At 43.3% G+C, this 14,470-nt stretch overlaps 1 protein-coding gene across 1 annotated transcript; it reads right to left on the bottom strand.

Moving 5' to 3' along the window:
- Positions 1–378: 378 nt before the first annotated feature.
- LOC142175715 (uncharacterized) lies at positions 379–2,969 on the bottom strand. Its single transcript, XM_075242695.1, has 4 exons — positions 2,819–2,969; positions 1,185–1,847; positions 896–951; positions 379–798 (listed from the first exon to the last, which is right to left on the bottom strand). The coding sequence occupies exons 1-4, from the start codon at positions 2,967–2,969 to the stop codon at positions 379–381; spliced, it is 1,290 nt and encodes a 429-aa protein (XP_075098796.1).
- Between the last annotated feature and the right edge of the window lie 11,501 nt (positions 2,970–14,470).

The raw sequence follows: 14,470 nt of genomic DNA, 5'->3' as shown, positions 1-14,470 counted from the left end.
TTCTCCCTGCCTCTTAAGTGCCTCATCTTTCTGTCTATCTCTCTTAACCTTAGGCCTTCCAAATTGACAGACTTCCATTGCTTGAGAAGGGTCAACTTTCCAGAATTTTTCACCCTTTACATGGTGCAACTTATGTTTGTAGGTGAGCAGGAATGCTTCCTTGATATGAAACCAATGCATTTCAGATAGTGGATCAAACTTTGCTGTCATCAAGGCTTTAATTGCATGTGGGCATGGAATTCAGTGAAGTCCCACACCCTGCAAGTACAATTCTTCATGACCATATTGACAATGTGTTTGTCTCCCTTTTCTGATATCTCATATCCATTAGCATGAGCTATCTTCAAATATTCAGTGTACAATTTGAGGGATTTAGGACTAAACTGGCCACTCCATTGCATCACAGAATCTTGTTCTCTCAATCTGTTCATCAATTTTGGTCCTTATACCCTCCAGCATCCCAATAATAGGCTTGTACCTATCTTCAAGTATCCATGCATTGAATGACTCTGTAAGATTGTTGTCCATTGCTTGATTCTTACACACTCTCTCAAAGAAGGCTCTACACCAACTCTGTGGAGGATACCTCATCAAGTCCTTTGCAGCAGGTTCAACAAGTTGTCCTATCTCCTTCACATGGTCTATGAACTCCTCCTCATAAGTAGACCATGCATTCCACCACAATAGTTTCTTCAGCTCTCTTTTACTCCATCTTTTGCACCAGATTGTCTCTACATGTGTCACACAGAATCTATGGTGTGCTTCAGGTAGTACAGTTTTGACTGCATCAATGAATCCCTGCATGTGAAAGGCAACCTATTAAACACTTACATACAAGAAAAATCATAAAGTAAGAGATAAAGACAGAATTAAAGTAAGAAAGAACCAAGATTACTTTCTGCATGTCTGAATGAAGGTTATGCCTTCTCCTATTTGGAGCTTCAGTGAATGCTGCAGCAGCACCAAAAACCAATTCCAGGTCCTTTTGTTCTCTTTATCTACTACTGCCCAAGCCAAAGGGTAGAAGTGGTTCTTACAATCTTGACCAACAGCCACCAGTAATTATCCCTTGGTTTTTCCTTTAAGAAATGTTCCATCTAATCCAATAAAGGGTCTCAAGCCTTGTTTAAATCCCATCTTCATTGCATTAAAGAGGATGTACATTCTAAGGAACTTTCTTCTACCTTGAGCAAGTGCCTCCTTAGACACATTTATCACAACATCACTTCCTGTATTTAACTGTCTAAGTTCATTGGCATAAGCCTCTAGTTTGTTATAACCATCAGTAAAGCTATCCTCTAAAGTCTCTGAAATCATCCTTTTAGCTCTCATGCACTTCCCTTGACTAGCATTTAACTCAAAAGCAGTTTGCAAATCAGCTCTCATTTCCTTCACTTTATACTTTGGATTATCTTGCAACTTTCTCTTAAAATAATGAGCTATGGTAGAGTAATCAACCCTAGAATTGTCATATGAGGTATCACATTTATGTTCAGACCTTAGTGTTTTGATTCTCACCCCGGGAGAATGACCATCCACAGAAATATGACAGACAAATGGACAACCTACACCACATTTGTACCTCAGTCTCTCCTTGTCACTTTTTTCTACAGTTAACTCAACCTTGTTAGCTAAAGCATACAGTTTTATAATCTTCCTTGCTTCAGGTATGCTTTTGAGTGACATACTCTTAAATAACTCTTTGTACTCATGAAAACCATCTGTAACATTCATTTTCTTTTGAGTAGCAATGGACTCAAACTCTTCAGAGTCATACACGGGACACTTAGACACATCTTCAAAGTCACTATCACTCTCATTACAATCAGTACCCACCCCATTACATGCTATGAAAGATGATTATGTATTGTTTACCCGAAAAACGGATAGAGTTGAATTTATACATAGTTCTAAGGGTACGCAGTATAACTTGACGCAAATCGTATAAGCGAAAATATCGAATATTGACTATCAAGAATGAAAATACAAACAAGGTTGAAGGGAGGATGATCTATGAGTAAGCAAGATGAAAATAGTGTATAAAGCTCAAAATGATAATCTCTCAATATGGAGCATATGCACAGTATCTGAGTTATGTTGTCTTAATGTCTCAATGCCCCCTTACAGAGATAATAATCATCCCCTTTATAGTGGAGGATCTTACTTTAGATATAATTAAAAATACATAGTAGGGAACCATGATAAATCAACTTTTCCTTTTTTCCTGCCGAGATTCTCTCCTTTAGTGCGGCCGTAACGGCTCTTGTCTATAGGCTCGATATTGACTTAAGCTCGATACTGATTCGAGCTCGATATTGATTCGAGCTCGATTTTGACTCGGGGCCCGGTATTGATTCGGGCTCAGCATTGGTCGGTCTTTGGATCTCGAGCTCGATAACGTTGCTTCGCATCATGGTTCGATTTGGACTCGAGCTCGATAATGACTTCGAGCTCGGTATTGATCGGTCCCTAAAACTTGAAGCTAGGTAACACGGCTTCTAATCTTATCACGAAATTATGAAGACGCTCTTCGGTCCATTATGTTCCCATCTCGACCAGTCGTACGAAGGCCGAAATCGGTTTCGACCGTATACAGATAGTCCCCTCGTTTCTCGGAAAGGATGTGGCGAGAAACGATATGATTTCCCAATGGCTCGATTAGATATACACTGACGTTTGCATCGAACCCGGCCATGACTACGTGATAGTTGTCCCGTCGGTTCCGTTTACCAGGGCATTAAATGCGTGTCAGACGGTGGTCAGCCACTGGTGATATTGAACCGTCATTCCCTAATCTATAAATAGCCTCTCTTTTTACCATTCATCACTTTTACATCTCCAGTTTCCCAATTTTCTAAGCTCTTTCTCGCATCTTCTGAGTTTATCTGCAAGCCTGTGATTTTTATTGCAAAATCTTCCTTCTGATTTTCACTGCAAAACCTTTCTTCAAAACACCACATCTTTGTCATCTATTTCTATTCTCGATCTTCAAAACCAAAATGGTGAAAACATCAAAAACCGTTCCTCAAAAAGAAAAAGCTTCTTCTTCATAGCATGCCGCCGACAAAACACCGATGGAGCCACAACCTGAGGAGTGTGTTCCCGGGGCGTGTGTTCTTACCTCCGATTTTAAGGTCGACAAAGACTCGTCGGTTCTCGGCCGATGCGAGCCAGTATCGAGGTATCTGTGTTCGATAATCGAGGGGCATCTCGAACGGATAAGGAAAGATTGCAACTAGGAGAACAAAGAGAGTGGTAATCCCGTCTCCCGAAGAAGATATTACTACTCATGTGAAAGGGTTTTTAAGTGTGTATACTTACCCTTTCACGTTAGGTCCTCTCGACCCTGTTATCATTGATTTTTGCCGTCAATACCAAATAACTTGTATATGGTCGGAACCGATTTCGGCCTTCGTACGACTGGTCAAGATGGGAACATAATGGACCGAAGAGCGTCTTCATAATTTTGGGATAAGATCAGAAGCCGGGTTACCTAGCTTCAAGTTTTAGGGACCGATCAATACCGAGCTCGAAGTCAAATCGAACCATGATGCGAAGCAACGTTATCGAGCTCGAGAGCCAAAGACCGACCAATACTGAGCTCGAATCAATACCGGGCCCCGAGTCAAAATCGAGCTCGAATCAATATCGAGCTCGATTCAGTATCGAGCTTAAGTCAATGTCGAGCCTATAGACAAGAGTCATTACAACCGCACTAAAGGAGAGAATCTCGGCAGGGAAAATGGGAAAGTTGATTTATCATGGTTCCCCACTATGTATTTTTAATTATATCTAAAGTAGGATCTCCCACTATAAGAGGGATGGCTATTATCTCTGTAAGGGGGCATTGAGATATTAAGACACCATAACTCAGATATTGTGCATATGCTCCATATTGAGAGATTATCATTTTGAGCTTTATACACTATTTTCATCTTGCTTACTCATAAATCATCCTCCCTTCAACCTTGTTTGTATTTTTATTCTTGATAGTCAATATTCGATATTTCCACTTATACGATTTGCGTCAAGTTATACCGCGTACCCTTAGAACTACGTATAAATTCAACTCTATCCATTTTTCTAGTAAACAATTTGGCGCCCACCGTAGGGCTAAGGATAACAGTGGTTATTTGACACAAATCTTCAAAACACACCATTTTACGTTTGTCGTTGAAAGTGTCTTTGATTTCGGATTAGCAACAACGAACTCTCAATTAATGGCCTTACCTGTCGACAATGAAACTGGCCTTCAAGGTGAGAACAACAACTTGACGCCTAGGGCCGAAAGGCCGCTTATCGATGTCATTGGGGCCCGAGTCAAAGTACCATTAGATGTTAATTCGCATGTGGCTATTGAGGCAAACCAGCGTTCTGAACTTGAAAATAGCATTCATGGTAGTACTTGATCTGCAGCTCAAGACACCCATAACGTTGAGGAAAATGGAATCAGCTTGCATATGATTTTCGAAATGTTGCAAGCTCAACAGGTAGCGATAGCTCAGTTGCGGAGTCAAACCTAGGTACCGAGCAGATCGGAGCCTAGTCCACCCCGAGAAATCACCCACAGAACGGAGCCAACTATAGTAAGGTTAAATGAGCAAGAATCGGGGACTAATCCCGAAATTGCTAAGATACTCGAGGAACTCATAAAACGGATCGAAGTAAACGATAAAAAAATGGAAACATATAACTCAAGGGTCGATCAGATCTCGGGGGCACCACCGGTGTTGAAAGGGTTGGATTCCAAAAAATTTGTGCAAAAGCCTTTCCCCCCGAGTGCAGCTCCAAAGCCGATTCCCAAAAAATTCCGCATGCCCGAGATTCCTAAATATAATGGGACGACCGACCCTAACGAACACGCCACCTCTTATATGTGTGCCATAAAGGGTAACAATTTAGAAGATGACGAAATTGAATTTGTGCTGCTGAAAAAATTCGGAGAGACCTTTTCGAAGGGAGCAATGATTTGGTAACACAACTTGTCACCAAATTCCATCGACTCGTTCGCCATGTTAGCAGATTCTTTCGTAAAGGCACACGCAGGGGCTATAAAGGTCGCAACGAGGAAATCAAACATTTTCAAGATAAGACAAAGGGATAATGAAATGCTGAGGGAGTGCGTGTCCCGATTTCAAATAGAACACATGGAATTACCACCGGTCACAGATTATTGGGCCATTCAATATTTCACCCAAGGGTTGAACGAGCGGATTTCGATAGCATCACGTCAGTTGAAACAAAGTTTGATAGAGTATCCGGCTGTGACCTGGGCAGATGTGCACAATCGATATCAATCGAAGATCAGGGTCGAGGATGACCAACTAAGAGCCCCTTCCGGTTCATTACATCCAAACAGGTCGGTAGTTAAGAACCAGAGGGACATTGACATGGAGCCAAGGTCAAACAAAGACCGATATTAACCATATATCGCACATCAAAGGAACAATGGTTCAGGACGCAATTCCGCCCGGAACAATCGAAGAAGTGATCGAGGACGGAGTTCTCGGGGACTTATGAGCAGAAGTGGTTTTGACAAGTATGCCGATCCCACAGAGGCACCTCAGTTATCGGAATATAATTTTAGTATCGACGCATTGTATCGACAATCGATAGGATCAAATATATTAGGTGGCCCAAACCCATACAGATTGATCCTTCCCAAAAAAACCCAAATTTGATGTGCAAATACCATGGCACGCATGGTCACAAGACCGAGGATTGTAGACAATTAAGAGAGGAGGTAGCCCGTCTATTCAACTAGGGCCACCTTCGAGAGTTCCTCAGCAATCGAGCCAAGAACCATTTCAGAGAAAGGGACGTCAACAGAAAAAATGAACAGGAGGAACCCCAACATGTCATTCATATGATCGTCGGTGGGGTCGACATTCCACAAGGACCCATGTTCAAACACACTAAGGTATCAACCACTAGGAAAAAATGAACCCGAGATTATGTGTCCGAAGGCACTTTGTCATTCAACAACGAAGAAGCAGAAGGCATTTCTCAGCCTCACAACGACGTTGTGGTAACTTTTATCTTATTAAATAAAGTTCAAGTTAAGCATGTTTTAGTGGATCTAGGTAGTTCGGCGAATATCATCCGATCGAGGGTCGTGGAACAGCTCGACCTATAAAATCAAATCGTGCCTGCAGCTCCGGTTTTAAACGGCTTCAACATGGCTAGTGAAACAACTAAAGGGGAGATTATTCTACCGGTGAACGTGGCTGGAACAATTCAAGATACCAAGTTCCACGTAATCGAGGGTGACATGAGGTACAATGCCCTGCTCGGAAGGCCTTGGATCCTCAATATGAGGGCAGTCCCTTCGACCCTCCACCAAGTGATGAAATTCCCGATGTCGGACGGTGTAAAAATAGTATATGGAGAGCAGCATGCCGCAAAGGAAATATTTGCAGTAGATGAGGTAACACTGATATCGACATTGTCAACCTCGGAGAGGTCGAGCATCAAAGGTAAAGAGGAAGTCAAATAGCAATCACAGCCATCAGCCTCGACCGAATCAGGGAAGCAGGAGATAGAAGAAGAAGAGGAGGATTTTCTGACCCCTCGAACTTTTATTGTTCCCGAAGGTTCCGACGCCACCAAATCAACGGTCAAAGAGCTGGAACAGTTTATATTGATTGAGTACCTGGCCGAGCAAAAGTTATACCTAGGAATGGGATTAACCCCCGAACTCAGGAAAAGGCCTATCCAATTTCCTATTGATAACATAGATTATTTTTCTTGGTCCCATTTAGACATGACATGGATCCCACCGAAGATAACGACGCATCGGCTAAGCCTGGACCCCGGGTTCAAAATGGTAAAGCAAAAGAGGAGACCCCAGTCCGAAATAAAGCCCGCATTCATAAAGGATGAGGTAACTAAACTTCTCAAAATAGGGTTCATTCGGGAGGTGAAATATCCCGAATGGTTAGCCAATATAGTTGTAGTGCCTAAAAAAGGGGACAAACTTAGAATGTGTGTAGATTATAAGGATTTAAACAAGGCGTGCCCCAAAGATTCTTTCCCATTGCCTAACATCGATCGCATGATCGATGCCATGGCCGGACACTAGATCCTTACTTTTCTCAATGCATATTCCGGGTACAATCAAATCCAAATGAACCCGGAGGACCGAGAAAAGACTTCATTTATCAGCAAGTATGGAACCTATTGTTATAAGGTAATGCCTTTCGGGCTAAAATATGCAGGAGCTACTTACCAACGCCTAGTAAATAAAATGTTTGAAAAATCAGTAGGTAAATCAATAGAAGTTTATATTGACGACATGCTAGTTAAGTCCCTGCGCGCAGAGGACCATTTGATTCATTTGCAAGAAATGTTCGAGATTTAAGGAAATATAACATGAAGCTCAACCCCGAAAAATGTGCTTTCGGGGTCGGGTCGGGCAAGTTCCTTGGTTTCATGGTATTGAATCGGGGGGATCGAGATCAACCCCGATAAAATCAAAGCCATCGAAGACATCACCGTCGTGGACAGTGTGAAAGCCGTACAGAAGCTAACCGGATAGATAGTTGCCTTAGGCCGATTCATTTCGAGGTCGTCGGATCGAAGTCACCGATTTTTCTCTCTACTCAAAAAGAAGAACGATTTTGCCTGAACCCCAAAATGCCAACATGCATTAGAAGAATTGAAGCGATACCTATCGAGCCCATAACTACTTCACACTATGAAGGCAGATGAGAAACTTTACTTGTACTTGGCAGTATCAGAAATAGCGGTAAGTGGTGTCCTAGTTTGAGAAGAGCAAGGTACGCAATTTCCCATTTATTATATAAGTCGAACCTTAGGGGAAGTAGAAACTAGGTATCCGCACTTAGAGAAATTAGCACTTGCACTGATAAGTGCCTCTAGAAAGATAAGACCATACTTTCAATGTCACCCCATATGCGTATTAACCACTTATCCACTTCGGAATATTTTGCAAAAGTCTGAACTATCGGGCCGATTGACCAAATGGACTGTCGAACTCAGTGGGTACGATATCAAATATCAACCCCAGACGGCCATCAAGTCTCAAATTTTAGCGGACTTCGTAGTTGATTTCACGCCAAACCTCGTGCCCGAAGTTGAAAAGGAACTCTTGTTAAAATCGGGTACATCATCGGGGGTATGGACCCTCTTCACAGACGGTGCTTCGAATGTGAAGGGGTCCGGGCTAGGCATCGTTTTGAAGCCGCCCACGGGTAGCACTATTAGGCAATCTATCAAAACATCTAGGTTTACTAACAATGAGGCCGAGTACGAGGCCATGATTACAGGTCTTGAGCTAGCCAAAAGCTTAGGAGTATAAGTCATTGAAGCCAAGTGTGACTCTTTACTGGTGGTAAACCAAGTAAACAAAACCTTCGAAGTTCGTGAGGATAGAATGCAAAGGTATTTGGACAAACTGCAGGTAAATTTGCACCGTTTCAAAGAATGGACTTTACAGCAAGTACCTCGAGAACAAAACAATGAGGCTAATGCACTTGCAAATTTGGGGTCGTCGGTCGAAAAAGATGAGATCAGCTCGGGGACTATCGTTCAACTCTTGAAATCCATGATCGAGGAAGGTCATATCGAGATAAACTCTACAAGCTTAACCTGGGATTGGAGGAATAAATATATTGAATACTTGAAGGACGGAAAGCTCCCATCAGACCCTAAAGAGTCGAGGACCCTACAAACCAAAGCTGCTCGATTCACATTGGTTGAAGATGGAACGTTATACAGATGAACATTCGATGGATCGTTGGTAGTATGCTTAGGACCAGGAGATACCAATTACGTTTTACGAGAGGTCTATGAAGGCACTTGTGGGAACCACTCCGGCGCCGAATCACTAGTTCACAAAATCATTAGAGCAGGATACTACTAGGATAGCATGGAAAAAGACACTAAAGAGTTTGTTCGAAAATGTGATAAATGCCAAAGGTTTGCACCGATGATCCATCCGCCCGGATAACAACTTTATTCAGTCCTATCCCCATTGGCCATTTATGAAACGGGGGATGGACATCGTCGGCTCTCTGCCATCGGCCCCAGGTAAAGCTAAGTTCATTTTATTTATAACTGACTATTTCTCTAAGTGGGTTGAAGCACAGGCGTTCGAGAAAGTGAGAGAGAAAGAGATTATAGACTTCATCTGGGATCACATCGTATGTCGATTTGGGATACCCGCAGAAATAGTGTGTGACAATGGAAAATAATTTATCGGCAGCAAGGTGACGAAATTCCTGGAAGACCATAAAATAAAAAGGATATTAACAACGTTGTACCACCCTAGTGGGAACGGACAGGCAGAATCGACGAACAAGACTATCATTCAAAACATAAAGAATAGGTTAAACGACGCTAAGGGGAAATAGAGAGAAATTTTGCCCAAAGACCTTTGGGCATATCGAACAACGTCAAAGTCCAGTACGGGGCCAACCCCGTTCTCCTTAGTATATGGTTCTGAGGCCTTGATTCCAGTCAAAGTTGGGGAACCCAGTATGAGGTTTTGACATACAACGGAAGAGTCAAATCACGAGGCTATGAATACTAGCCTCGAATTATTGGATGAAAAGCGAGAAGCCGCTCTCATCCGATTGGCCGCACAAAAACAGCGGATCAAAAGATACTATAATCGAAGAACCAATCTTCGCTATTTTAAAACCGGGGACTTAGTGCTAAGGAAAGTCACCCTCAATACCCGAAATCCAAATGAAGGAAAACTGGGTCCAAACTGGGAAGGGCCGTATCGGGGCTCGAAATCGTTGGTAAAGGATCCTACAAGCTCGGTGTTATAAACGGCAAACAACTACCAAGCAATTGGAACGTGTCGCACCTAAAACGATACTACTGCTAAGGTTTGACCCTCCCATGTTCGTTTATATTTCTAAATTAACCCTTGCAAGAGTTCGACCAAGAACAGGAATGGGTTATTCAACACAAAGCCTTAGGCCTGAAAGCACACGTTGTACTCTTTTTCCCTTAGACCGGTTTTATCCCAAATGGGTTTTTCGGCAAGGTTTTTAATGAGGCAACCATTGATTGTGCTAACATAGAATAATTCAACAGTATCCGAGGCCTCTTTACAATCAATCTCGAATACTGGGGGGGCATTACCCTCAAATATATCAAGTAAGTTCGATTATCAAGTTTTGATGCCAGAAAGTTACTTCATAATAATAGGGGTTCGATAGGAAAAATTGTAAGAGCCAAATGGTCAATACGAACCATGCTCGTGTAGTTTGATCGATCCCTGGTACAAACCATGAACACGTGTATAATGACATAAAGAGAAACTTCTTCTTTGCCGATTTCTCATGTCTCAAAACCCATCCTCTATTCCATGATCTATTATGCAAACAGGCTCAAAATCGACCATTACCCCAGTAATCAGGGACTGCCAACGGAAAAATCAACGAGGTCAGGCTTGACTACTAAGCCTAAGGGCCACTCTTACTTCGAGTTCGAGCAATCAATGCACTCGACTATTAAGCCTACGGGCTATATTACTTCGAGTTCGAGCAATAAATTCACTCGACCACTAAGCCTAAGGGCCACTCTTACTCCGAGTTCGAGCAATCAACTCACTCGACTATTAAGCCTACGGGCTACATTACTTCGAGTTCGAGCAATCAACTCACTCGACCATTAAGCCTACGGGCTATATTACTTCGAGTTCGACCAATCAACTCACTCGATCATTAAGCCTATGGGCTACATTACTTCGAGTTTGAGCAATCAACTCAATCGACCATTAAGCCTATGGGCTACATTACTTCGAGTTCGAGCAATTAACTCACTCAACTATTAAGCCTACGGGATACATTACTTCGAGTTCGAGCAATCAACTTACTCGACCATTAAGCCTACGGGCTACGTTACTTCGAGTTACCATTAAGCCTACGGGCAACATTACTTCGAGTTCGAGCAATCAACTCACTCGACCATTAAGCCCACGGGCTACATTACTTCGAGTTCGAGCAATCAACTCACTCGACCATTAAGCCTACAGGCTACATTACTTCGAGTTCGAGCAATCAACTCACTTGACCATTAAAGCCTACGCACTACATTACTTCGAGTTCGAGCAATCAACTCACTCGACCATTAAGCCTACGGGATACATTACTTCGAGTTCGAGCAATCAACTTACTCAACTATTAAGCCTACGGATTACATTACGCCGAGTTCTAGAAATCAACTCACTCGACTATTAAGCCTACAGTCTATATTACTTCGAGTTCGAGCAATTAATTCACTCGACCATTAAGCCTACGGGCTACTCTTATTTCGAGTTTGAGCAAGCTCTCACTCGGTTATAAAGACTACAAAGTTCAAATTTGATCAAATTGCCTAAAGCCTCAAACTTATGAAAACTTTCATAATGCATGAATGAAACAAGACCTTCACAAGGAAAAAAATAAGACAGAGACAAATCGGGAAAGGAAAAGATCTTTATATATATACAAAATTGTTTACAACGTCCGAACAAGACCCTACACAAAAAACAGAAAAAACTCTAAGACTCTTGGTTATCTCCGGGAGCGGTCTCTTCTCTATCGAGCTCCTCCCCACTCTCAGACCCACTCTTGCTCCTATCATCATCATCGTCATCATTGGAAGCCAATGCTTCAGCATCGGCTTTGAGCTCTTTGGCCCTTTTTATCTCTTCGGTGAGATCGAAGCCTCTAGAATGGATCTCCTCGAGGGTCTCCCTTCGAGATCGGCATTTGGCAAGCTCAGCAACCCAATGTGCTCGAGCCTTAGCGGTCTCGGCTGCCTCTCTTGCTTGTTCCTGAGCGGCTTCAGCATTGGCCCGATAGACAGCCACGAATGCATCCGCATTGGCCTTTGCTTTTTTAGCATCAGATTTGGCCTTAGCAAGTTCGGAGGCCAACCGAGCCTCGAGCTCCTCTATTTTACTTGCTTGGACCGAGCTCTTCTCCTTCATGTCTTGAAGTTGGGTTTCCGCCGATGATAATTGGGCTCGAGCAGTTTCTTTATCTACGGCAAGATGGTCCATACCATATTTCCATCCCAAGGTCTCTGCCCTTATCATATCGACCTCCTCATGAAGCTTCCCAACCACCTCAAGCTTCTGCTGCATCTGTGAGATCGAAATATTATCCACCGTTCCAGAAGCGAGCCCATGGGTTTTTAAGATTATCATTACCTGCTCGGTCAAGTCGGTCTGGTCTTGATAAGCCTTGGCCAACTCAGCTCGGAGGTCCTTGATTTCTTCTTCCATTTGCCCTAAGAGGAGTCTTTCATGAGGCCCGTCTACCTCGAGGACCCCCAAAGCTTGGGCCTCTCGAATCGCCCTTTCAGAAAAGGCGGGGAGAGTAGGAGAGTCTCCGATTACTATTTCCCCAAGCAAGTCGCTTGGGATGTTCTCCTCGGTTCAGATAACTTCAGGATCGGCCCTTTCGGATATACCCACCGATTGTCGACTTCGATGGGAGGCGTCCTCGACCTCCATTAACTCGGGGACTTTGCCCGAATCCTTCTCCGATACCGCCTCAGTTCGAGGCGGAGACACACAAATCACCATCGATCCAACTACCATTGAGGCATCAATGGTTTATTTTCACTCGGGCCACCAGTACGGACCCGTCATCTTCTTCTTCCTCGTCTTCATCCCTTAGACGTCGAACTGATTCTTCGGTTAAAGGATGGTATTCGTCCTCGGTTTACGAGCCATCCTCGTCTTCAGTTTTGGATCTTCGGAAGTAGAAGCCCTTTTTCTCTTATTATCCTTCACCAGTTTTGGAACAAAGGCCGAAGCCTCTTCCTCGCCGGATGGGGACCTCAAAACCGCATCTTTGCCCAGGCCTACACACAAGAGAATTGATTAAGTGTATGGAAAACACTTCGTTCGAACTATCAAAGATACGAGAAAGATGCTTACCATGATTTTTGGCCTCCCATCGGCCCTTTGACAAATCACGCCATGAGCGCTCAACGTATGTAGAGGTTGAAGCCAGGTCCTGTACCTAATTCTTGAGGTCAGGAACTGCACCGGGCATCCAAGGAACCGCTGCATCTCAAAAAGGGGATATCAGTGAGAAAGAAACGAAGGGGCAAAACAATAGGAGATAACAGCGGAGTTACACTTACGCTTTATGTTCCACTCCTCGGGAAATGGCATCTTCTCGGCCGGTATTAGGTCCGAAGTCTTCACTCGAATGAACCTACCCATCCAGCCTCGATCCTTGTCCTCGTCTATGCTCGAGAACAGAACCTTGGTAACTTCAGCGCCGGGCTACCAAGGTTCTGTTCTCGAGCATAGACGAGGACAAGGATTGAGGATGGATGGGTAGTTTCATTCGAGTGAAGACTTCGGACCTAATACCGGCCGAGAAGATGCCATTTCTCGAGGAGTGGAACATGAAGCGTAAGTATAACTCTGTTGTTATCTCCTATTATTTTGCCCCTTTGTTTCTTTCTCACTGATATCCCCTTTTGTGATGCAACGGTTCCTTGGATGCTCGGTGCAGGTCCTGACCTCAAGAACTGGGTACAGGACCTGGATTCGACCTCTATATATGCCAAACGCTCATGGCGTGATTTGTCAAAGGGCCGATGGGAGGCCAAAAATCATGGTAAGCCTCTTTCTCATATCTTTGATAGTTCGAACGAAGTGTTTTCTATACACTTAATCAATTCTCTTATGTGTAGTGTCACGCCCCTTCTTTCTCGTGAAATCGGGCTTCGACGTCGTGACAACTCTTTTAAAGGAAGGGTACTAAAAGAGAGTGTCGCCACCTAACGGATTAAGGTACGTTAGGGCACCTATTTTGCAAATAACTCTGGATTAACCAGTTCGCGTCACTAAAGATCGGGTAAGGACTCAAATTACCTTGAAGAGAAGGTGTTGGGCACTCCTCGAGGTCCACAACGGTGGGTCCCGGCCGAACTCGAATTATATGAATTAGTCTAAGAGAAGGGAAGCAATTTGGGCAAATAAAATGATTGACTTTAAACAAAGGTAGGGGGCCGAAGTTTTTTAGCCTAAAGGATCACCCCGTGCAACATAAATAATACTTCATAACTCCCTAAAGATGGGGTGTTACTCATATTATTCAGCGGGCACAGACTATCATCTCCTGCTACCCAATTACTATCTTTAAGTTATTTATCTAAAGCGCACTAGTCAATTCTAAGTCGTACTCTATGCGTGCACTACCCGTCCCATGCCTATGGTCCTTGAGGCATTTGGACCTCTATTTCAGGGTGGTTCTAGACTTTAACTTAGGTTGCTCAAAAGGGAAAATACTAGGCGACAAGCAAAACATTTAGGACTTTCACATATAAGCAAATAAGGGCTCAAGTTAGCCTCCACATTTAGATAATAAATGCACGCAAAACTGATTTACATTGACAGATTTTAATGAGTTAAGGTTGCAGAATCCTATAGGCAGGATCACTATGTGATACCAAATTAATGAGCAGATAGCTACATGCAAAAGCC

The sequence above is a fragment of the Nicotiana tabacum genome, chromosome 22 (genome assembly GCF_000715075.1).
Source record: "Nicotiana tabacum cultivar K326 chromosome 22, ASM71507v2, whole genome shotgun sequence".
NCBI lineage: Eukaryota > Viridiplantae > Streptophyta > Magnoliopsida > Solanales > Solanaceae > Nicotiana > Nicotiana tabacum.
Note: the sequence above shows the minus strand (reverse complement) of the source record. Positions and strands in the feature narration are given on the sequence as shown.